Here is a 24123-nt window from a genome sequence, read left to right as displayed (position 1 = left end):
AGAGGAACTGAGGGAAAATGGGGTTACAAATTGTCCTATTAAGCTGGTTATGAATTCTCTTTCTAGCAACAACTGAGTCACTGAGAAAGAAGTTAATTAAAGGACACCTCCATGGCTTGTTATTTCAGGTAAAAAAAAAAAAAAAGTCTTGTGATATTATTTACTACGGGGAAGAGGTCCAATTTGTGTAAAGTTTTGAAGCTGATTTATAATAGATAATCATTTTAATCATAAAATTAAAGAACCAACTTAGAAGAAAATGCTCTGGTGGACTTTGTTCTCTTCTGCACTGAGAAAGCATTTAACAAAACAAGAGTGGGGATCTCGTTTGTGAATGGCTGCGAATAACATCTTTCAAAGAGAAAGCATTTCAGAATTTACTGTACCTATTAGCAAAGGGCCAGTGTTTCATCTTAGGCACATCCTTTCTGATATTCTTGAATGTGTACTGTTAGATGGGCTGGGATGATTCCTGCATCTTTTTTCTTCTATTTATTTTTTTGGTGTGTGTGTTTAAGAAGATTTTATTTATTTGAGAGAGAGAGAGAGCACACAAGCAGGGGGAGAGGGAGAGGGAGAGGGATAAGCAGGCTCCATGCTGAGCGAGGAGTTTGGCTCAGGGTTTGACCCTGGATTCATGACCGGAGCCAAAGGTAGACACTTAATCAACTGAGCCACCCAGGCGCCCCTCCTATTTGAATTAAACTTTTAACTCCTTCCTGTCTGGATATCTCAATATATCCATGGTAGAGTTCAATGTTTCACTTATGCTACTTGGTGAATTTCTCCTTTTTGTTCATAAATGAGGAACATAAGGAACAGTAAGGTTGGCACTGGGGGCAGGGACTGGAGAAGGGAAGAAAGAAGGGTGGTGTCTGCATGTATCTGTTCCCAAGGCATAATGCAGGCACATCTGTTTAAGTAGAGAAAAAAAAAAATTATGCATGTGGGAGATTAGGCCAGGCAGAGTGCCTAAAAAGCCCCCTACAGTAAATTGAAGTGGAAAAAACCTCTACATCTAAATATGCTTTAATCTTACCAGGAACACCGATACAATTTTCTATAATGTAATTGTGATAGGTATGTTTCTACCTCTTGGCCTAAGACCACAATTTGATTGCTATGAGATTCTCAGAGGCACCATTTTCACTACACTGACCTGTCTCCAGACAACCTTCTTTGGCCTCTGCCTGAGGATTTCAGTGACAAACCCATTGCATTTCCTGTCCCCAAACTTTGACTTTCATTCCTAGAACAAGGGGAAAAATGCAACAAAGCCTTTACCATTACAAGCCTGTTCCTTAAACCCCTAACAGAACCAGCCAATGCCACCCTCCTCAGGTAGCATGGTATCTTCTCTTAAGTCTAATATGCTTTGTATCCTTGATGCTGTCGTCATTCTGCCTTTGAATATGCTGCACCATTTTCTCATGACAGAGCTGTTTAGATGAGGAATTTCCTCGTTGTGATCCCTTGTCCTGCTCAGATGGAATTCAACAACCGTTTCAAGAAAAACTGGTAAGTTTGGGCACCTGGGTGGCTCAGTGGGTTAGGCCGCTGCCTTCGGCTCAGGTCATGATCTCAGGGTCCTGGGATCGAGTCCCGCATCGGGCTCTCTGCTCAGCAGGGAGCCTGCTTCCCTCTCTCTCTGCCTGCCTTTCCATCTACTTGTGATTTCTCTCTGTCAAATAAATAAATAAAATCTTTAAAAAAAAAAAAAAAAAAAAAAGAAAAACTGGTAAGTTTAAGCTTTTTGAAACAAGTTAAGTGCCCGTCGTGAATCACTACTATGTCAAAAAGGCAAGTGAAGCCCAGTGTGTATTACTAGTCTTAGAATTCTAAGCCAGACCACTTTTGGGAGATTATGAGATGAAACAATGAATACCTACTTTTTTTTTTTTTAACTTTTTTTTTTTCTTTTGAGAGAGCGAGAATACAAGCAGATGATGGGGGACAGAGTGAGAGAGTCCTAAGCAGTCTCCGAGCCCAACACAGGGCTTGATTTCATGACCCTGGAGACCATGGCCTGAGCTGAAATCAAGAGTTGGACACTTAACCCAGTTAACCAACCGAGCCCCCCAGGCATTCCTTCCTATTCTTCTTCCTTGTCACACGCTTGCACAAAATGCCAGTAAATACTACGATACAGTGATACATTAAATTCTTTGATTGTGGTATCATGAAGAAGTATTGTATAACTAAGCTTACCCATCACCCATACCTTTATCCTCAAGGCTTTTGCTTATATGACAGTGTCGATCATTGGGAATTGATACAATTCTGTTAAACTATCGATCTGTAATTTTTAATGAGAATTATACTTTACCCATAAGGTATAGCTTTCGATCAAAAGGTTGAAAGTTTTATTACTTGGGATCTTTTATGTTCTTCTTGACCTCTCTCACAGGGTTATTTAGACCAGTGATATTCTTTCTACCTTTGGAGATGAAGATGATAATGAAATATGTTATACCCTTTAGATAGCTAATACTATTTAATTTTCTGTTCAGAAGCAGTGTTGCCATAAACGATATAGTGGTCAAGAAGCAAGACTACATCAGACACTCCTGACCTTCATATATACGAGCTGGTATACACCTCCGCTAGGTAAGCATGGATAGCTGCCCCCCTTACACCGACCCTATCAGGCATGACTGAGGGTGAGGTTCTTTTTGAAATGGGACGCCTGGGTGGCTCAGTTGGTTAAGCAGCTGCCTTTGGCTCAGGTCATGATCCCAGCGTCCTGGGATCGAGTCCCACGTCAGGCTCCTTCCCACGTCGGGCTCCTTGCTCAGCAGGGAGCCTGCTTCTCCCTCTGCCTCTGCCTGCCTCTCTATCTACCTGTGCTCACTCTCTCTGACAAATAAATAAATAAAATCTTTAAAAAAAAAAAAAGGAAAGTCATTAATCACAATTATATTTGTACAGGAAAAGTTGTTGAATACTCAAATATTTATCCTTGAATTCTCTCAGTCAACTTCTGTTGGAGCACCTACTCTGTGCAAGGCCCCATATTTCTGTATAATATTCTCTATAATAAAAAATAAATCCTAAAATAGCTCACAGATTATCAGGGAGATTACAATGGACCCAGAGAAGTCTAAGAAGGCTTCATAGAAGAAATGAGAGTTGAAGCAGGCCTTAAAAGATGGGTTGCTTCTGGAATTGCAAAAAGGATGGAAAAAGAGTTTTAGCTGGGGAGGACAAAATGAAACAGAAGAATGCAAAAGCCTCAAGTGTTTGAAGAAGAATCGAAGCTGGACAAGTCTTTTTTAGAATGAGTTTGGTTGTGATGCAATAGAATATAAGTTTGGAGCAGGTTGTGGGACAAATTGTGTACTATGACTCAGTGTCAGGTCAAGGAGAATGAATTTCATCTTAGGAAATGCTCATGGTGGTGACATCTCTCATCACAGCCGAGATGTGGCTGAAAGCAAAAGTTAATGGCTGGTTCTGAAATGACCAAAAGACATGGGATGGTTTTCAAAATAAAGTTAAGATGAAATAAAGAGCAAGTAGACTCATCTGTGGATCATTTCAACTAGAGAAGGGAAAACTACTACCATGACTAGTGGAACAGCCACTTTGTATCAATCAATAGCATACGGCTTTACAGAGATATTTTACTCACACTAACCTAGGAATAATAACACAATCACAATCCTACAGTGCCTGCAGATGCCTGTTCTCTGCTCTTAATGTCACTATTACCTCATTTAATCCTCACCACATCGCTGCCAGAAGATGCTAATGTAAGATAAGAAGGATAAGGAAGCAGAGGAATATTGACTTAGTAATTTGCCTAAGGTCACGTGTTACTTCACAAGCAAATAAGCTGAGGCTCAGAGTGGTTGAGGTGCGTATCCAAGAACACACAACTAGTATGTGGCAGAACGAGCGTTTGAATGAAAACTTTCTGATGAACTCCCAAGCCTCTGTTTTTTCCTATTACTCTTTCCTACACTCGGAAAAAGACACCTAAGATGGCTTCCTCCAAAACACGTGGTCTGTTACCCTATTTCCTTTGTTTCTAACGGGTCCCCATCACCATGTCTGACCATTTTGTCTTCAGGAGTTGGTAAAGCCATTTCTGTCAGGGGCAGACAGTAAACCCTTCAGGTTCTGGCGGCTGTGTGATTTCTGCAGCAACTACTTGGTATCACACCCAGCCGTGGAGTGAATGAATGGGTGTGTCTATGTTACAGGAGAACTTTATTTACAAAAACAGGCAGCTGGCTGTATTTTACCCTCTGGCTGCAGATTGTTAACCCATCTAGCTGCTTTTAGGCAATTATTTTCTGCCCTTTCCCCACTCTGCTTTAAAAAAATGGCATTTTCACTTTATGTAACTAAGCATCAAGGAGGGGGAGGGTTAATAGAATTGAGTTGACTTCTGCTTTATATATACGTACATGCATAGATACACACATATAATTTATATATATATAAAATTTATATATTATTAAATATATTAACACGTATTTATTATATATAAAAATAAATATAAATAAATAAATAAATAAATGTGTATTTATTATCTAGTTTAAACCAGAAATAAATTTTTGGTTTTATTCTTGGCTGTTCTGCAGATGTCTTGCATGTAGAGAGTCTCACAGCAATTCCAAGACTGGAATTGACACTTCTCTCAGGTGTAGCCAAAAGAATCCAGGTTTCATGTGAAAGGCCCAACTATGGAGAATTAGAAGATGGAGCTTTGGATGTGACTAGAAGACGCAAGTAAGTTAAACGAGCAGAATATACTTACCCTGTTCTTCACAGGTGGCCTTTTTTTTATTGCCTAGACATTTTTTATTATTATTTTTATTAACTTATGATTATTATTTGCCCCAGGGGGATTGCCTAGACATTTAGTCAGTTAGACTTCTTCTTTTTTTTTTTTTTTTTAAGATTTTACTTATTTATTTGACAGACAGAGATCACTAGTAGGCTGAGAAGCAGAGAGAGAGAGAGAGGAGGAAGCCGGCTCCCTGCCGAGCAGAGAGCCCGATGCGGGGCTCGATCCCAGGACCCTGAGATCATGACCTGAGCCGAAGGCAGAGGCTTTAACCCACTGAGCCACCCAGGCGCCCCTCAGTTAGACTTTTGTATCCTGAGAGCATCATGTCTTTATTATGGAGTTCTTAAAATGGAACTTCTGACTTTCTGAAAATTTGCAATTTTAAAACAAAGATATCTCTATAGTTTTCTTGAAGTGACTTTTCTTGTTCTTTGAATCCCCTAATGTCCATTCTAAAATGTAAAAGACAAATTAGGCTAGCTGAATGTTTCCCAGTTTTTAGGAATCTACTATCTATTGCTAAGTTAAGCGGTTGGTTTTGAGCATATTCCTTCTTCCTCAAGGCTAATGAGCCTCTGCAAATCCCTGCCCCCACACCCACCCTCTACCCAAGTTCCTCTGTGCTCACCTTTCTGAGTACGCAGACTGAACTTCCTTAGGAAACATTTCAGAATGTCAGTGGAGTTTGTGCGCACTGTCCACTCCCATGAAATTTCCTTTCTGTATCAAGGATAAGGAAGCAAGACTTTGAATTGCAAATTCTTTATTTTTATTTTTGGCTAGCTTCTCTATGGTTTGCAACTTCTCTACGGTGGAGGTTGGTGCCTCTTTCCTTATATCTTACTAAAACCATGAGCTTAATTAGAAATTTGGTTAAGTTGGGACAGGGAAGGGAAGCATTTGATATCTGCCAAAATTCTCGGTCTTTCTCTCTCTAGTAAGGAACTTTGTTTTCTATTGTCAGGTGCCCAGGCCCTAAAGTTGGCCCCTACCTAGGATCAGATCTTTCCGGTTGCATCAGGATGAATGATGACCTAAAGATGGAAGTGAGCATTTGACTATATTTCTATTTTATTTTTAGTACTACTGTTATCCTGGTCATCTTCTAAGGGGGGATGTGTGTGTGTGTGTGTGTATTTGAAGTATTATGGGCTCTCTTACAGCAAGTATGAATCTTACACCACAAAACACAGATGCCTAAGAAATGCCAACATTTGATGGCAAGAAATTAAAATTCAGCCATTTGGGGGCTTTCCGTCCCTTCTGTAGTATAAACTCAAGGAAGCCAAAAGGAGATTTTTGGTGAAGTACACTGAAGATTTTGTTAAAGAAGCAGGCTGGTTTGGGACTTAAAATTCACTCATGACTCTGAGACGTCTCAGGTCTTATTGTCTCTCTAAGAATTGAAGCCAAGCCCAGGTAATATTTGATGTGCTTGTACTTTGTAAAAAGTCACAAAGTAGGGCAATGCTCATAGAGTATTCATTGCTGCAGTCAGGTGCTAATCATACTTCTCCACCTAAATAAAAAAATATATATAATATAAAAGAGTAATACTGAATAACATATCATTTAGGCAAACTCTCCAGGTTATGGAGGTATGTGTGGAGTGCCTCCCTCAGTCTACAACCTAAGCCTGGCCATAATTTTCTCAATCAAATGGAGCCCACAGTTCTGTTTCAGGATATAATAACCCATCCTTCTTCCTTTTTCTTTCATTGCTTAATTGAGATATAATTCACATATTAAACAATTGGATCAATAAATGTTTTTAAATAAATTCACAGAATTACACAGTTATCACCAAAATTAATTTTAAAACATTTTGATCATCCTAAAAAGAAGCCTCATGCTCATTGACAATCTATCCCCATTCCCCCCATCCCCAACCTCAGTCTGAGACAATCACTAATCTACTTTCTATCTCTTACACATTTGCCTAGTCTGAATATCTCATATAAATGGAATAATATAATATGTAACCTCTTGCGACAGGCTTCATTCACTTGGTATAGTGTTTTCAAGGTTCCCCCATGTTGTAGCATGTATCAGTACTTCATTCCTTTTTATGACTGAATAGTATCCAGTGTATGGATATACCACATTTTGTTGTATCCACCCATCAGTTGATGGGCACTCGGGTTGTTAACATTTTTTGGCTACATGAATGATGTTACTATGAATGTTAGTGTGTAAGATTTTGTGTACACATATTGGTATTCATTTGGGTATATACCTAGGAGTAGAATTCCTACATCATATGGTAACTCTACCATTTTGAGGACCTGCGAAACAAATTTCCAAAGTGTTTACCCCATTTTACATTCCCACAAGCAATGTAAGAGTATTCTAGTTTCTCTAAATCCTTGTCAACATTTGTCTGTTTTTGTTTTTGTTTTTTAGGATTTTATTTATTTATTTGACAGACAGAGATCACAAGGAGGCAGAGGGGCAGGCAGAGAGGGAGGGGGAAGCAGGCTCCCTGCTAAGCAGAGATTCCTGATGCAGGGCTCGATCCCAGGACCCTGAGATCATGACCTGAGCTGAAGGCAGAGGCTTTAACCCATTGAGGCACCCAGGCACCCCTGTTTTTGTTTTTGTTTTTACATTATAGCCATCTTAACAGGTGTGAAGTAGTTTTGATGGTTTGGGTATGTTTTTACCTAATAACAAATGACGTTGAACATCTTTTTGTGTTCTTGTCAGCCACGTATACATCTTTGGACCTATGTCTACCCAGATCTTTACCCATTTTAAAAAATGGGGTCCTTTTTACTACTGAGTTATGTGAATTATTTTTATTATTTCTCTCAAGTGTATCTGAAATTTTTCTGTTCCTTAGTACCCATCCTATTGAGTAGCTAAGAAAAGGAAAGAAAAAGGAAATGAATCTATTTTGCTATTACTTAGCAGTTCTTATAAAGTTTAATAAAGGAAGTTGGACTAGGAAGCTTATAGGATGTTTGGTTATTAGTAATTCCCCTTTTATCTGGCACTGATTTCACCAACAAGGGGGAAGAAACAGGTATTAGTTGTGTACCTGGCACTTTGTAGGAAAGCATGTCCACATGCCATGTTATTAATCTTCTCCACAACTTTGGTAGGTATTTTCTGCTTTTATAGATGAGACAACTGAAGTTCAGAGAGGTTAAATAACTTATCCAAGGTCACTCCAGAGGTAACTAGCAAACATGGGGTTCAAAGTCAAGTTTGTCTCACTTCAGAGGATAAACCTTTCTCACAGCCCCTCTTAGACCTTTCGATCATAATAATTACTCATAATTACCTTAGAAGTAGTTTTTTGGCTAAGAAATGTGCTATCTAAAAGGATCTCCTAATCCACTCTCATTAGGACGTATGACAGGTTTTGTCTGTGGCCTTGACACTATTAAGAAACAGGAGCTAACAGACCATAATAGAAACTCCTGTCAACCTTCCCTGGGGAAATGTATGCACTCTCTGAGGTTTTCATGCTGTCTTCTGTGTCATTCTTCGAGAGTCCCCAGGAACTAGTCCGTTGGCTGTACTTGGTGGCTGAAAGCACCACTTCTCACATTTCCCTTCCCAGGTGTCTGCTCTGCAGCACGGCCACTGTGTGAGTCCCTCTTTCATGCCTGTCCCTTCAGCAGATCCTCACTTCCTACCCCACGGACTCCCCATAGCCATCTCTAAACAAATAGGAAGTTCTCCCAAGAAAACCATTTTCTAAGTATTTTTGTTAATAAGTGCAGGGAATTAGAATGGAATATGAGCTTAAAATTATAAAAAACGTAATCTGTGGCTACTCCAGTGACTCATAAATTATAGCATTTTCTTAAGTCTTTGTCTTCAAACTATAGGGTTTTTGTCACCATTAATAGCCTTCATAAGCAGCAGCTTGATTCGGTCTTCGAGCCTCTGTCTAATCTGGTCACAACCTGCCTTTCCATCCTTTCCCATTGTTTTGTGGTTGTCCCTGCAGGTCAGCGAAACAGAGTAGCGTTTGTCATCGGAATATACTCCAAAAGCCTGCTTATACTGTTCTCTCTGCCCAGAACACATGCACTTGTCCGTTTCTCAAACTCTATGAGAAATGGGTTGAGGCCCAGTTCAAAACTAGCTCTTCCATAAATCCTTGTCGTGGTAGCAAGAAATGTTTACAGTGAAGCATCTCCTGTCCTTCTGGACTAGAGGTAGAAATCAGAATAATTAGAAGCTGAGAGATGATGAGGTTTTTCCCTGTTGCTACCTCTGTGTAACTGTGGAGAAGTCCCGTCTCTCAGGCCTGTTTCCCCCTTTCTCAACTATCCCACTCAGGGAAAAAAATGAGTTTGCCTCCTCCTTTTAGGTCCCAGTAACTCTTTGCCCTCCTTGTTGTCACCTATATACTCTGGTTGCCTGGTAATTCCTTGTTTTCTTGTATTTATTCTGTAGGAGATTAGAAGCCTGGTGGAGAGTGCCTCTGTCTGGCCATTAACAATATACATCTGGCACTTGACATAAATCTGGTGTGTGGTAGCTGCCTGTTAATACTTACCGAATGCCTGTTTACATACTTATTCTTGTATTCTTGTGCTCCCTCCAGGGCCTATTTAAAACATCAAGATTGAGCACTCGGGGACATTGTTGAGTTGACAACCTTGCTCCATTGTTTTCTGCCTCCTTTCTTGGGGCATTCTTGAGAACTGGAGATTTATTTTTTATTCGTCTCCCATATTCATAGAAGAAGCTGCATTCCAGCATCCTTTTCAGAAAGCACAGGGTGAGGTAAAAGTGAATATCTGTATTCTGAAGAGGATCTTTCTGAGTGAGCCAAGAACTCTCATAAGATTATTGTCTCAAGAAGAACATTTCATAATAAAAAAATATTGGGGGCTCAGTTTGGGACATTCTTGGGAAATAAAAAGTTCCTTTATTGACCAAGAAAATTCATATTGTAATGTAGAGAGAAAAGAGGAAAATTATTCCAATCCTTGTCTTTTAGAGATTCAGACTGAAATGTCTGATATCTGGGATTTGCATCAAAACAATGAGTGGGTGGTTTTAGTGGGTGACAGACTAGATTGGTCACAGGTTAGTAAGAGCTGAATCTGCAGAATAGGCACACAAAGGTTACTTAATCTGTTCTGTTACTTTTGTCTTTATTTAAAAGTTTTCCCACTAATGACTTAGAATTTTTAGCCACATAGCATAGGTTATTTAAAAGTTTTCCCACTAATGACTTAGAATTTTTAGCCACATAGCATAGGTTTTAGAATCAAGCAGGCCTGAACTGAAGACTGACGTCATTCCTTGTTAGCTGTGTTAACTTGGACAAGTCTAACCTCTTTGAATTTACCTCTCTGTGTCCCCTGTGAAACAGATACTACTTTTCAGGGTTCTTTTGAGTTTTCAAACACACAATACATACAATACATGTATGCATATACATATCTGCAATGGCTAAGTTCTAGCCTAACCAATCCACTGAAGACAAACCAATTTGGCCATATTTAGAGAGAAGACAAATCTTAATTCTATTTCCCCACTTGCTGCTGAATAGGAAGGCCTTTCATCTCCCTGGGGTCCCTTCTCAACATTTCCAATGATCTCTAGGGACATATACTGATAACTCCTAATGTCCTCCAGGCCCCACCAAGTAGTGGGTCCCAGGGAAAGAGATGTAATCTCCCCCACAGATTGTGGGGAAAAGAAGCTGGTTCCACCACTCATATCTCTGCAGTCTTCTTTGTTCATGATCCCTCCTGCCCACCGGCCCTCCATGTTGACCTCCTTGGAGCTCTGTGTCTGATCACCTAGGGAATCTTCTCTCCCTGGCTGGTAGAGAGATCAGTTCTCCCTTCAGGTCTTCCTGTGGTGCTGGGTAGATTGCTTGTGATGGGATTGTTCAAATTTCCCTCTCAGTGAATTTCAAGGCACATAAATAATCCAGCAGGCTGGGAGGCACCGTGGTCAGTAAGCAGCAGCCTCCCACTGCCTCCAGTACTGCGGCTCCCTTCAGGAGCTAGGCCTGGTGGTCCATTTAGCACAACTTCCTCAACTCTTCCTCACTCTTGGCAGTTTCTCTCCAGGGCCCAGCTGTCTCTCCTTACAGTCTGTCATCTATGCCTTAATCACTGCTTCCACCGTGGAGTCTGAACAGCACAGCAAGCAACCCAAGTGCCAAACTAGACATGTGCTTAGGTACCTGTGTGAGTTCCCAAAAACTCCAAAAATTCAGGAACTTCATGAAAATTCTATGATTACGAAACTGATTATGAAAATGATTCTTCTGTCCACCTATTCCAGTCTCAGATCTGACCCCACCAAGACACTTTATAGTATGTATGTGAAGTTCCTGGTTCCCAGTAAACCCTCAGAAAATAGCAGCTGTGACTGTCCTCCAGGATCAGAATGATCAGCATCGTGAAGGTCAGAAGATCCCTTGCCATGAGCGTTATGTAGTGTGCAGATCTGTCACATCCCAATCTTGTATATCTGAAACCAATATAGCACTGAATGTCAACCACACATCAATTAAAAAAAAAAAAAGAGGGGTGCCTGGGTGGCTCAGTTGGTTGGGTATTCAACTCTTAATCTCAGCCCAGGTCTTCATCTCAGGGTGGTTAGTTCAAGCCCATTTTGGGCTCTACACTGGGCATGGTGCCTACCTTAAAAAAAGAAAAAAAAAGAGGAGGAGGAGGGGAAGGAGGAAAAAGATACCTTATCTCAGTCAGAAGATATGAAGATGAATTTCTCTGTTTTTACTTTGGCTGTTCAAAAAAAAAAAAAATTAAGTGTATTGCTATCCCTTTGAGGTGTCCCTCGTGTTATTACATGTTTTTTGTCTAAGATAGACTATCACTAGGAGGAGGCGACTTATGAGACAAAGGACAGAATGAATTTTGAAATATCTCAGAAGATTTTCTGCCATTGTCTGTCCTGTTCTCTCGGGCTGTGTGTAGTGTGGCATTAATAACCTTGGAGAATAAATAACATTGCCTGTTGCAAAATAGGGACCTGTAGAAGTTGACTGATAACTGCACTAGAGATGAACCTCATTGTGGTAGGTGTGTCCTGTAGATCTGAGGGTGTGGTGTCCTTTTAGTTACAAATTTAAAAAAAAAAAAAAAAAAACTTGTGAGGAATTTTACTTTTGTTTAGGTTACAGTAGTTGTGATCTTTTGGCATTCAATTTTACATTCTTTCTCTTTTTAGAACACCAAAACTGGCCCTGAGTCCAGGGCATTTTTTTTGTTTTTAAAGATTTCATTTATTTGACAGACAAAGATCACAAGTAGGCAGAGCAGCAGGCAGAGAGAGAGGGAGAAGTAGGCTCCCTGCCGAGCAGAGAGCCTGAAGCGGGGCTGGATCCCAGGACCCTGAGATCATGACCCAAGCTGAAGGCAGAGGCTTAACCCACTGAGCTACCCAGGTGCCCCAAGTCAAGGGCATTTTTAAAGTTAGAATGAAATAGGACCCTATGGACTTGCAGTTTTTTTCTCGGAGAATCCTATTAATTTGTTTGAGCGGCACCAATCATCTACAATAGACCTATCAGCAAAAATTACATTGGTAAGGTGAGTGTAGATTAGTGCAAGAGTTTCTAATCATAAAATCTACAGATGAAGAAACATTTCATCTAGAAGAGCAAAAATGAAGTAACCCCAGGAAATTATCTAAGCCTGTAATTACCCTTACGAATATCTTAAAAGCTATTTCTTATTATTCTTTAACTTCTCCTACCTGAATATTGAAATAATACTGATGTGCATGTGTGTGTGCGTGCGTGTGTGCACATGTGCCTGTGTGGCCTATGTTTGCTGACCCAGCCCATGGGAGAATATGTTTCAGTTTGTTCCATGAGCACCTTGGCTACCGCACCCTCCAGTAGACGCTGTCAAAAGCAAATGGGCTGGACCCTGGATTTTCATGTAAATGTTATGCAGGTTGATATTTGAATGGCTTGCGCAGGAAGAACATTCTTCCTGCTCTGTGCTTTCGACATGTGTGAGACTCATTGACTTGAGCCAGTGTTCTACGTGTAAGTAAGTCTGTCATCTGAACTCTTTTTCTTGTTCTTAGTCAACTTCTTAGCTTTGCTTGGTTTTGAAATATAGCCAGCAGGTTATCTTTTTCATGATTTGCCCAGGTCTTGATAGCGGTGTGGGGGTTAGGGTTTCCTGTGAGTCTGGGATGCTGGTTTGAATAGTGGTGACTTTTGATGCTGGGGAAAAAAAAGGACACAGTTGTGGAAAATTTTGCCAAGTTATTTCCCACCCCCACTCCATATGCAGAGATACCCTGAGGAGTTGTATTTCCAATTTCATTAACTATAGTTCTAAATCTGAAAAACTTCTTTTGTCCAGTTACACTTGTAAGAAGGGAGAAAATGCTGTTAGATCAAATTTATGAAAATCTGGGGTTGAGATATGTTGTATATTGGTTTTTTTCCTGATCAGTGAGATTTATAAAGACTAACGGATTGGAAGTAATATCCAATTGCTTACCTAGCAACTGTTTCAGAACAATAATGTGTAACTACTAAATATGTGACATTTCTCCAAAATTATAGAATTATTAATCTATATTAAAGTTTCTCACTCAAATGTTTCACATAAAAGGTACTGAACAGAAAGTCTTATACAGAATATTACAGCAAATAAGACTAATTTATAATATAATGGAAGTAAACTCTATTTCTGCTGTATTTTGATTTTAAATGAGACATTTTTTTGAAGTCTATAGAAATGATGTGTTTCCTTTCTCTCCATGTTAGAAGTCAGTTTAATTAAATAGAAAGTGACTGTATTCTCTTTTATATCTCTTAAGTTCTGATACAGGTATCTGTAACCCTAATAGCTATAATTAGTTTTTTTCAGACAAAATTAACTTTTTGGGGTACCTGGGGGACGCAGTGGGTTAAGCCTCTGCTTTTGGCTCAGGTCATGATCTCAGGGTCCTGGGATTGAGCCCCACATGGGCTCTCTGCTCAGCAGGGAGCCTGCTTCTCCCAATCTCTCTGCTTGTTTCTCTGCCTACTTTTGATCTCTCTGTCAAATAAATAAATAAAAATCCTTTAAAAAAACAAATTTAGGTTTTTAATTAGTGCAATATTATTATATGTATTAACTATAGTACAGTAATAAGTATCATTTCAAGCCATATATTATCAAATTTTTATATGTTATAGGGTGTTAAGTGTGCCTGATTTTTAAATTATTGTTAAGGAATGAATCCTTGTTGATGTTTATGATGTAGGATACTTGATGAAACTGAAGGATATTTAATATTTTCCTTTTTTATAGCTTCATTTCTTACATATATATTGGAATATAGTTAAATAAGCATATAATTACTAATGCATCTCTTAAATATTTTAATGATAGAGTTATCACTTACCTGTAAGTTATGAGGTACAATTTCTTTTCAAAATATAATTCAAATATAACCCCCTTCTGTTCTGTGCATATTACTTTCCTCTATGGAGTGTTGCCTATAATTTTTGATTTTATGTATTTGTCTTCCTGACTGGCTTACAAACCTCTCTGGGACAAGGACTGTAGTTTTGTGTGTGTGACAGGCTAGCTTCTGTCACTGCTCCTGGGACAAAGTGAGGTTTTGATGAAAGCTGATGAATTAAATTGAGCTGATGTAGTGACGGGCTTTAAGCACACATGGTCTGACCCAAAGGCATTTAAAGCGTAGACAAAATGAAATAAAACAGAGAAGATTGCCTAACATTGATATGTAGGATTAGGTATAAATTCTTGCTTTGCACATTTGTGGATTCTTCTGAACATCTTAAACGTTTCTGTTTAAATCATGTACCAGTGTGTAAGACTGTGACTAGGAAGTCTGTGCCTCACCAACAGCCTGGGTTATGGGGTCTCAGACACAGTTCTGTTCACAGTGGAGAGGACACTGTATTAGTTCGAACTGGGTTTGGAGGCTGATTCCACTATTCAGAATACTCCTGGGAAATTATTTTATTCACTGGTTTTACTTTCTTTACCTGAAATAAGTAAATATTTTCTTGCTAAAACCCATTTTCTAAGGTTGTTGGGAGAATGAGATGGGATGCTATATAAAAGGGCTTTTGTACATTTTAAATGCTGTCATTATATTGCATAACTGTGTATTCTGCAAACTGTTACTAAGCCTGTACTTTTCTGTTGCGATAGTCTATATAGTCTGGGGTAGATTCCAAATACTGTGTGTGATACACAGTGTTCCTCCATTTAAACCTGTTGTTGGGTTGCGGCTGTTAATAAGTTCTCTCCTGGGTTATAGAATATGTAAATGTCTTCATCTCTTTGTTGTTTGTGCACATTTTTGATATGTTCAGTTGGTTTCAATTTTCAATATTAAATTCAATATTAAATTAACCAATGATGAAAATAGACGTATTAGAAAAACATACTATTAAAGAGTAATGCATGTTCCCACTGTATTATTTAGTAAGTGTGCTAATCAACCCTAACGTCCTAAAGTTCTCTCTAAATTAGGAACTTCTGATCAAGATTAAGAAGTTCAAATAAGACTTTCAAACACTTGCCCTGGCAGCCTGGGACCACGATTTTGTTAAGCTCTGTTTGAGCACCAAGTAATAGGTGCTGATGTAGATAAGGATCTGAAAGATCCTTCAGATCTTTGAGAATGAGATTAAGTTTAAAAGGTATTATTTGTCTAGCTAGAAAATTGAAAACCATTTTTAAATCATCAGGTCAAAAGTTTTAGGTTGAATATTTCCATAAATAGAAATGTTGTGTTATGTTCACATAGAATGTTCTGTTTAAAGACAACTTGACTTAAGCTCATGAAATAAACTCTATCTGCCCTTTAAGTTTAGAATTTGTTTTGCCCAAGAATTTATGAGGTATTCTTTAAATATTGGACTTGTAAGTATATTTAAAATTGGATTTTTTTTTGAAAGTACGACTTGGAGAAAGTATGTTTATCAATCTGCCCTATAGCGTCCCATTCCCATATCCTCTTTAAAAGAGCACAATAAATATGGGTCTATTTAAAATTGTATGAAAATGTTTGCTTAAAACAACCTTTCTGGAATGAAAAATGTCAAATTGTTGAAATTGTTTTTCCTTTTCCTTTTTTTTTTAATTTTTTTTTTTTAGGAGAATGGTGTTGACCACTTGTATTCTGAGAGCCTGCCACAGTCCAGGTTTGCTTTTTTGTGTATGTGCATTTGAAGGTATATTTGGTTAATTTTTAAGGAACTCTTTGGACTTGACACTCCAAAATATTTCCTCTACTCTTGACAGGGAATGTTCCACACTGTCATCTCCTGGACATACTTTGTCCACAGAGAGTACTCTAACTTCAAGTGGTGAGTGAACTTGGAAAAGATATAAAAATAGAGCATTAGTATTATAACTATAAGCTTGGTTCCTATGGCCTGCTGAGGTGAATGCAAGTGAAAACAACATAGGCAAATAACTTTTTTGCATAGTGTTCATGCTGTTAGTTTCTTCCTGTTCATAGATTCTGGGTCAGAAATTTTGAATATGGCTTCTGGTGACCTTGACTGTAAATCACTCTGTGAGAAAGAGGAAGATACAAGATCAGCTTCTGGTATGATAAAGATCACAGGTAAGCTACTGAAGTATTCAAATATAGTTTCCATTCCAAAGCAGTAAGTAAGTAAATCTGTAAGCTGCTGGAGCAGCTATCTTCATAGTTCAGTAACATTTTATTTAAAAAAGAAATTGGGAAAAGAAGGGAAAAGAAGTCCGAGAGGTAATTGTAGCCTTCATATATGCTAGTGTTCCCATTTTTTCCCCAAGTTCTGTGGAAAGAACAAAAATTACAATATATTTTAATAGGACTTAAATATTTCCTAATGACAAAGATTGACTGGCTACAACTGGGTTTCTACTGTGGCTTAGGTGTACAATCACTTGCTTAGGAAATTCTCAGAATCTTGGGGCACCTGGGTGGCTCAGTGGGTTACGTGTCTGACTCTTGATTTTGGCTTAGGTAATGATCTCAGGGTCATGAGATCAAATCCTGCACCAGGCTCTGACCTGAGCATGGAGCCTGCTTAAGATTCCCTCTCCTTTCCCCACCTCTTCTTCTGCTTTTTTGCCCTTCCACTTGTGCCCATCATGCTTTCTCCCCCCCCACCCCCAAAATTCTCAGAATCCTAATTAGAATCTGCTTAGTTAAAAGAACAGGCCAATTTGTGATGGTCCACTCAGGGGGCAAAAGAATTAACTAGATAAAACGTCACATCCTTTTTTGCTCCTTGAGTCTGAAAACAGGTAGTTACTCTCAACCATTCCCAGTGAGACATCATACAGTAAATACTGATGGCAAGTGCACAGGCTTCCGTACACACACACACACACTAAAATAAATCAGTCAAGGAAAATTCATTCGTAAGTTGAGATATAGACTAGACTAAAGGAGTTGTAAAATCATAGAAATAGAATCCATTCTTTATTTTAACTGAAGAATATCTTCATACTTTAGCTCAGACTGAATAAAAGAAATTTTATTTATTTATTTTTTAAATTTTATTTATTTATTTGACAGAGATCACAAGTAGGCAGAGAGGCAGGCAGAGAGAGAGAGGGAAGCAGGCTCCCTGCTGAGCAGAGAGCCCGATGCAGGGCTCGATCCCAGGACCCTGGGACCATGACCTGAGCTGAAAGCAGAGGGTTTAACCCACTGAGCCACCCAGGCACCCCATGAATAAGAGAAATTTTAATTAGAACTACACAAGATATCATTTTTCACCAGTCATGTAGACAAAGATACAAAACTTTGATTACACTCTGTTGGTTAGCTTGTAGGGCAAAAAAGGAAATCTCATACATTTCCGTAGGGAATGTAAATTATTATAATTAATATGAAGGAGAATTTGCCAATACCTACCAAAATGTTAAATATATATATCCTGTGATATATAAACTAAACTAAAACAGTTTAGTTTCTGGGACTTTATCCTATAGATCTAAATACTCCCATGACTTGTAAGTTTCTTTACTATAGTATTTTCTATAATAACAAAATACTGGAGACAAGTTAATTATCAAAAGAAGCCTAGTTAATATATATTGGTATCTCCATGTAATGGAGTACTAATATACATCCATAAAATGTATGTAAGGAAACTTTCTTAGAAGCATATCAAAGCATTATTGTCTCTTAAAAAAAAAAAACCCAAATGCAAAACACTACATATTGCCTATAAAAGTCTGTGGGAAAATAAAAAGGATAAGAAGTTTTTATGTATGCATAAAGTATCTCTAGTCTAAACGCTAGACAAAAATTAAATAACATTGTTTATGGAGAGGGAAATTAAGTTTCTTATAGACATGGATGGGAGGGTAAATTTTTACCATAAAACATTTTACACTCTAAAATTTATGGACCATATGAATCTATCTGTCTTAAAAGCTAACAAAAAAATTAAAGTTTTCATTGGGAAAAGGCATTTTATCTCTGAAGAAAGTGGTTACCGTTTTGTTCTTAATTCCCTATAAATTTTAAAAATATAATACATACTGAACTATTTCTTTTTCTTAAAATGAAACAAAACCTATTTATAGCTGCTGACCTTTGTGCCTGTACTGAACAAAATTCAAGACAATGGATCATGTAAAGAGGAAAATCATTATCAAGTACATTGCAGTACAAATAAAGTACACGAAAATAAAAGGAAATTACAAAGAAGAATGGCATAAACCAGAAGTACCTATGTTTTTTAGTTTGACTTTTTTTTAGAAAGATACCATGCTTTGGAACGATGTCATACTTGGTTATCAGCCTTACATCTGTGATTTAAAAAAACCTGTTTTGCAAGCCGATTGTTCATCCTTCCTTCATCCAACTTCTGTAAATATACTAGTACTGTGTTTGATTTAAAAAAGCAGCAGCAGCCTTAAGAAAGATTTTTAAAACTATTACTTGAAGGCTATTTATACAGATACTCATTTCTATTAAGAAATCTTAAATGGCTAGCTTCCTTGGGAAATTTAGCTGTTCTAGTCCTGATTTTTAGTCCATGGGCACATTTAAAAATTTTTGATACATAATTTGTGTCACATGTTAAGGTCTTTCACATTTTCTAGTCTGTCCATATTGTCACCCTCACTATTTCCTTCTCTTTTATTTGTCACTGCTCAGGTAACTGTTTAGTGTGTTCCCTTTTTCTCATAGGCAAAAGTGCATCTCCTGAGAATATCGCACAGCAAGGCTCTGTGAGTGAGGACAAAACCATGTTAAATCTGGTAAGGAAATATATGTATGTTAACAGTAAAGGTAATGATATATTACAGTGGTAGAACTGTCCCTCTAACTTTGCAGAATACTCTTAAAAGCACTATCTCATCCTTCTAAAATATTATGAAGTTAATAGAATTTAATTATTCTAATGTTTTATAGACAAGAAAGTTGATGCCTTGTGACATGTTCAAGGTCACACAGTAAAGTCAGAGCTAGGACCTCCTGACTTCACATTATTTTTTCGTTCACTCATTCACTCATTTATTCATCAAAGGTCTCCTGGAAACAAGGTCAGTATCTATCAGTAGAGGACTTTTAAGTAAACAAAGGTGTTAATAAATAAGGTTAAATAGAGCAGTGATATTTACTTTAAAGTTATGTTCTAGTTAAGAGAACATGTTTTAATTAAGGGAAGAAACATACAGTTACTCAGTAATAATTTCTTAGTATGGTTAGTGATTTAAAGGAAAAATGTTTGGGGTAAGAGCCCAGACAAGTCTCATGGAGGAGGTACTTTGTGAATAGTATTGATGCTATCCAGGCACTTGGAAAACTGCTTTAAACATTTGAAAAAGTTAAGTTCCTTTCCTTAAAGGTGCATTGTCACTTGTATGAATTTATAATTATTGAGAAGTAACTAGTAGACTATGGATCCAATTCCATGTTTCTTCAGGATCTTGTTTATGTATCAGTGCCTCTCTGTTAAAAGGGATTAGTACTAGTAGTAGCAGTAATATCATTGGGGTTTGTGTGTGTGTGTGTGTGTGTGTGTGTGTGTATTGTTGTTTTCCCCTCAGTGTATAAATATTGCTTTAGTGAAGCACATTTGCTTTTAAGAAACAGAGACTCATGAAAGCTAACTCAAGTTATGAGAGATGGTTGTGGCATAGACACATTTGGGGCAATAGGGTAGATAAAAATTTTATACCATTCTAGTCTGAATGGAGTGGAATGATTGGGTATATGATTTGGAATTGTTCCTTGTAGTATCAAGCATATAGAGTGTTGTGTTGGCCAGTAAGCATGCCGAAAGTGGTTGCCCCTTGTAAAACACAGAGGAATATCTAAGCTCCTCTAACTGTTCATGGTAGTCTTTTGAGAAAAAGAATTTCTTCTCATCTCAAAACAAGATAGAAATAAAGAAACTTAAAAATAATGGGTTAGTAATGGAGATGGGGTACTGGTTAGGTTACTATCACAACAATTCAGGCAAGGCATGAAGATAGTATGAATTTACTGTGGATAGAGAAAAGAATAATTTGGGAGAGACTGAGGGGACAGAATTTAGAGTACATGGTAACTGATAACTATGATGGGGGTTGGGGATGCATGGGAAAAATGTGAAAACTTGGGCTTTTATGGCTTATCCTACAGAATGAATAGAATATCATGAGAACAGGGAGGAAGTAAGAAGAGTAGAATTTGGAGGTAAAATAAGATCAGTTTAAGTTTCAGGTTGATATGAGACATCAGTACTCTGGAAGGTCATATAGATAGCTACATAACTATATTCATAAGCTCATTCCTAGGACTTTTAGGAGCAGACACACATTTGTGAGCTATCCGCAAAAAAACAAGGACGTGAATGAGATTTCCCAAGAACGCTGGCAGGCAGGAAGAACACACTGGAAATAATGGACTCTTGTTGATTCCATTATCTAACAAAAGAAGGCGATGGCAGAGGAAACTCAGAAGGAGCTACTATAGCAATGGGAGGACATCAGGAGGTGACAACCAAGGAAAGAAAAACCTTCAAGGCAGAGAGGATTCTAGATCATTTTAGATGCTACAGTGAAGTCAAATAAGATAACGTCTGAAATTTTTCCACTGAGTTTGGCAATAGAGAGTTCACGGGTAACTGGAGAGGGAGGTTTTTCTTGGAGTCTTGGGTACAGAGACAGAAGAAAGCCTAAAAACTGGAAACAGCAACCGTGGACAATTCTTTCGAGAAGAATCGTGGCCTTAAAGGATAGGATTGGAAGAAGATGTCATATCTGGAAGAGGTCCGGGTGTTGAGGGAGGATTCAGTAAACTTAATATTGAAATGTTGATAAGAATGATGCAGTGTTTTACCTGCATTACTGCATGTTACATTTTTCAAAAATCGTACCTTCAATGCTCTAAAAATTACATGACATAGTATCAATGGCCCTACCAAGGAAATTTGTCTTAGACTTGTTTTTCGGGAAAAATTTCTAAGAATGTGGAATAATTATCACCATAAAAATGATTTTATACCTATTATTTTCTCATTTATCTTAGACAGTATAGTATAACCCTCTTATTATAATTCTTGTTGTATAGATAAATTTGTAGGATAATTGGTCAGCAACCTTAAAACCTTATACTCCATATAAGCAACCTTATATGGAGTAAAAGCCTAACATAACATACCTGCAATTTTTGCCACAGGTCCCCCAAGAGCCCATCTAGAAAGCGAGGGGTGAATGTCCTAGATCACCCCTACCTCTTTATCCAGCCAGTCCTCCCACTCCACCAAGTTCCAGCATGTTCCTTGTCTGTAGAGACTTTCCATGCTTCTCAAGCCGTGGTGTCTCTCCCTCCCTCTGTAGAGCCCTTATTTATTCACATCTCATTTATGTGGCAATCAGTCCTAGTTTGCCTTACAGTAGCTTGTATCACATTTATAGCTGTTCATATGTTTCCCTTTTGTACCTCAACTAGAGTGGAAACCCCCTTAGAGCCAGTCCTGCTTTCTTCTTTAACCTCTAGTTCAGTTCTTTGAATACCATAGTGTTGTTGATAGAGTAGGGTTAGGAGAGGACAGGAAGTTGGAACATGATTGGTTATGAAGGATTTCCATGCTACCTACAGCAATAAAATCTCTTTATGATTTTAGGAAGCAAAAGAGGAACCAGTAACAATAGATGAGCATAGAAAAGAATGTGCTGCAAGAGGTAAGGAATGTTCTCTCCCAACCCCCATGAGAACTTTTGTTTCTGCTTATATTTTTATGAGTGAAATCTTTCTGAGTCAAGATATCGTACCTATAATTATGCATCTCTAGGTAAAATCAGTCAATAAAATTGATTCTTGATTCAATTTATATCATTTTTGAAAAGCCACATTTATGTTGCATTAACTTTTAAGTCTCAAGGACTTGTAATAACTCCTGTGTTATTGTGAACAAAGAACCTTGCCAACGTTGGTAGCAAATTCTAAGCTCTACTTTGAGATCTTTTTAATTATCTGATCTGAAAGTAAATAATATTTAAAGAATAAGTGCTAGTATGCTTTCTTCCCCACTCCACCTCCATCAGGATGGAGTAGTGGATAGAGTTGGGACTTTGAAGTCACCCAGACTATATTGGGTGACTCTCTGACTAGGTATGACTTCAGAAGGTTATTTAACCTGAGAGTCTACTTCCTCATCTGCGAAATGGAAAGGATGAGTTTAAAAAATTAACCTTTTTTTGAGAATCTATCATATGCTAAGTTCTAGACTAAATTCCTATTTTTTAAAGATTTTATTTATTTGACACAGAGAGAGAACACAAGCATGGGGAGCAGCAGGCAGAGGGAGAGGGAGAAAGAGACTCCTTGCTGAGCAGGGACCTCGCCCCAATCCCCACTGATGCAGGGCTCGCTCCCAGGACCCTGAGATCATGACCAGAGCCAAAGGCAGACATTTAACCAACTGAGCCACCTGGGTGCCCCCTAAATTATGTACATAATTTAATTCGTTCCCCCAAATACCTATGTAAGGTAAATTGCAATTCAGTTTCCTAGCTTGTGGACTATAGATGATAACAGTACCCAACACAGGTTTGCTCTGAGGATTGAACAAATTAGGTATAAAGCAGTTAGAAAAGATGCTTGGCAAAATTCTCTAAAAGCTACTATAAAAAAATATCATCCTTGTTTTGTAGGTGGTTTGATGAAGCTGTGACTTGTTCCAGGTCACAAAGCTATGAGAGTCAAAGCTGGGACTTATATCAGTTTTTTTTTAAACTTTAATACTCTCAGTAACTAATGTATTGTCCTCTTTGTGAAGTTGTCATGAAGAGTATCATTAATATGTATATAGAGTATACTAGCTTTGGGGACTGGCGTGTAGTCAACTTGTGGCAAATGGGTGATACCCTGCTTACTGTTGCTGTCATTGTTACTGTTATTATACTGTACTACGACTATTACCCTTACTACTACAATGACCCTTCCTCCTGCTGCGGCTGTTCAAGCCTTGGTCTGAAGACAGAAGAAGGTATGCATTTAGCCCTGAGATAAGTCAGATAGACATTCAAATGCAGAGAGAGCACCTGGGCTCTTCCTGGACCCAGTTATTTTCAGGTTTCAGACTCTTCACATGCGGACGTGTGAGCCAATGATTTTTAATGTCCTTATGATCCCAGTAGCATAGCATAACGTTATCTTATATTGAAGCAAATGCATTATTTTGTTTAAAAGAGTTTATTTATGTATTTGAGAAAGAGCCAGAGAGACAGCACAAGTAGGGGGAGCAGCAGAGGTAGGAGAAACAGGCTCCCTTCTCAATAGGGCTCCAGCCCAGGACCCTGGGATTGTGACCTAAGCCGGGGGCAGATACTTAAGTGACTGAGCTACCCAGGCGCTCTGAAGCAAGTTATGTTATTAACTGGTTATTATTTCAGACATTCTTCAAGGAAATGCCTTTGTGTCATGGAGAGAAGACATTTGATTGAATGTGCCTTCAGCCAGGAACCTTTGTAACCCAATACTATTTTATTATCTTTTAATAGACACTGCTGTTTCCTCTCTTCCTGTAACCACTGTGAAGTCCGTTAACTTTAGACAAAGTGACAAGTAAGTTCTTCACATGGCATGTTCACAGTTTTTGCTTTTCTGTTGAATTATGTTGGAAAAAATTTTTTTGTCTTTTCCTACAGCACTTCTGCTAATGAGAAGGAGGTGGAGGTAAGTTTTATCCCTTTAAGTTAAAAAAAAAAAAAAAGAAAAAAAAGTGTTTCTGACCCCCTTGTCTATCATCACTCTATACTTTTACCCAAGCTGTATTTGGTGTCTGGGTGGCTTGGCAGCGACTAAGCGCGGGGAAAGCCAAGGCATGCCAGCGTTATGCTGTTGGGAGGAAAAAGAAAGACTCTGCATAATCTGGTATT

The 24123-nt window shown here is 38.3% G+C and overlaps 1 protein-coding gene and 1 long non-coding RNA gene across 11 annotated transcripts in view; both read left to right on the top strand.

Moving 5' to 3' along the window:
- LRMP (lymphoid restricted membrane protein) overlaps nucleotides 1–24123 on the top strand; it is a 54404-nt gene that overhangs the window by 7063 nt on the left and 23218 nt on the right. For 3 of the 10 annotated variants that reach the window (XM_032347649.1, XM_032347650.1, XM_032347648.1), the window contains exons 2-14: nucleotides 67–128; nucleotides 1438–1518; nucleotides 2511–2607; nucleotides 4590–4737; nucleotides 5763–5844; nucleotides 12589–12690; nucleotides 15892–15938; nucleotides 16039–16103; nucleotides 16259–16366; nucleotides 18941–19011; nucleotides 21867–21924; nucleotides 23746–23809; nucleotides 23893–23920. In XM_032347649.1, the coding sequence (XP_032203540.1) occupies nucleotides 5821–5844; nucleotides 12589–12690; nucleotides 15892–15938; nucleotides 16039–16103; nucleotides 16259–16366; nucleotides 18941–19011; nucleotides 21867–21924; nucleotides 23746–23809; nucleotides 23893–23920 (567 nt within the window). In that variant the 5' untranslated portion in view covers nucleotides 67–128; nucleotides 1438–1518; nucleotides 2511–2607; nucleotides 4590–4737; nucleotides 5763–5820. The other 7 variants (XM_032347651.1, XM_032347655.1, XM_032347653.1 and 4 more) reach the window with 7 other exon arrangements.
- Nucleotides 7335–11334, top strand: LOC116593410. The gene is made up of 2 exons (XR_004286890.1): nucleotides 7335–9971; nucleotides 10026–11334. It is a non-coding gene; the product is annotated as an uncharacterized LOC116593410 (long non-coding RNA).

Source organism: Mustela erminea, chromosome 6 (assembly GCF_009829155.1).
Source record: "Mustela erminea isolate mMusErm1 chromosome 6, mMusErm1.Pri, whole genome shotgun sequence".
In the NCBI taxonomy this organism is placed as follows: Eukaryota; Metazoa; Chordata; class Mammalia; order Carnivora; family Mustelidae; genus Mustela; species Mustela erminea.
The sequence above is the reverse complement of the archived record's forward strand: the minus strand, read 5'-3'. Positions and strand labels throughout refer to the sequence as shown.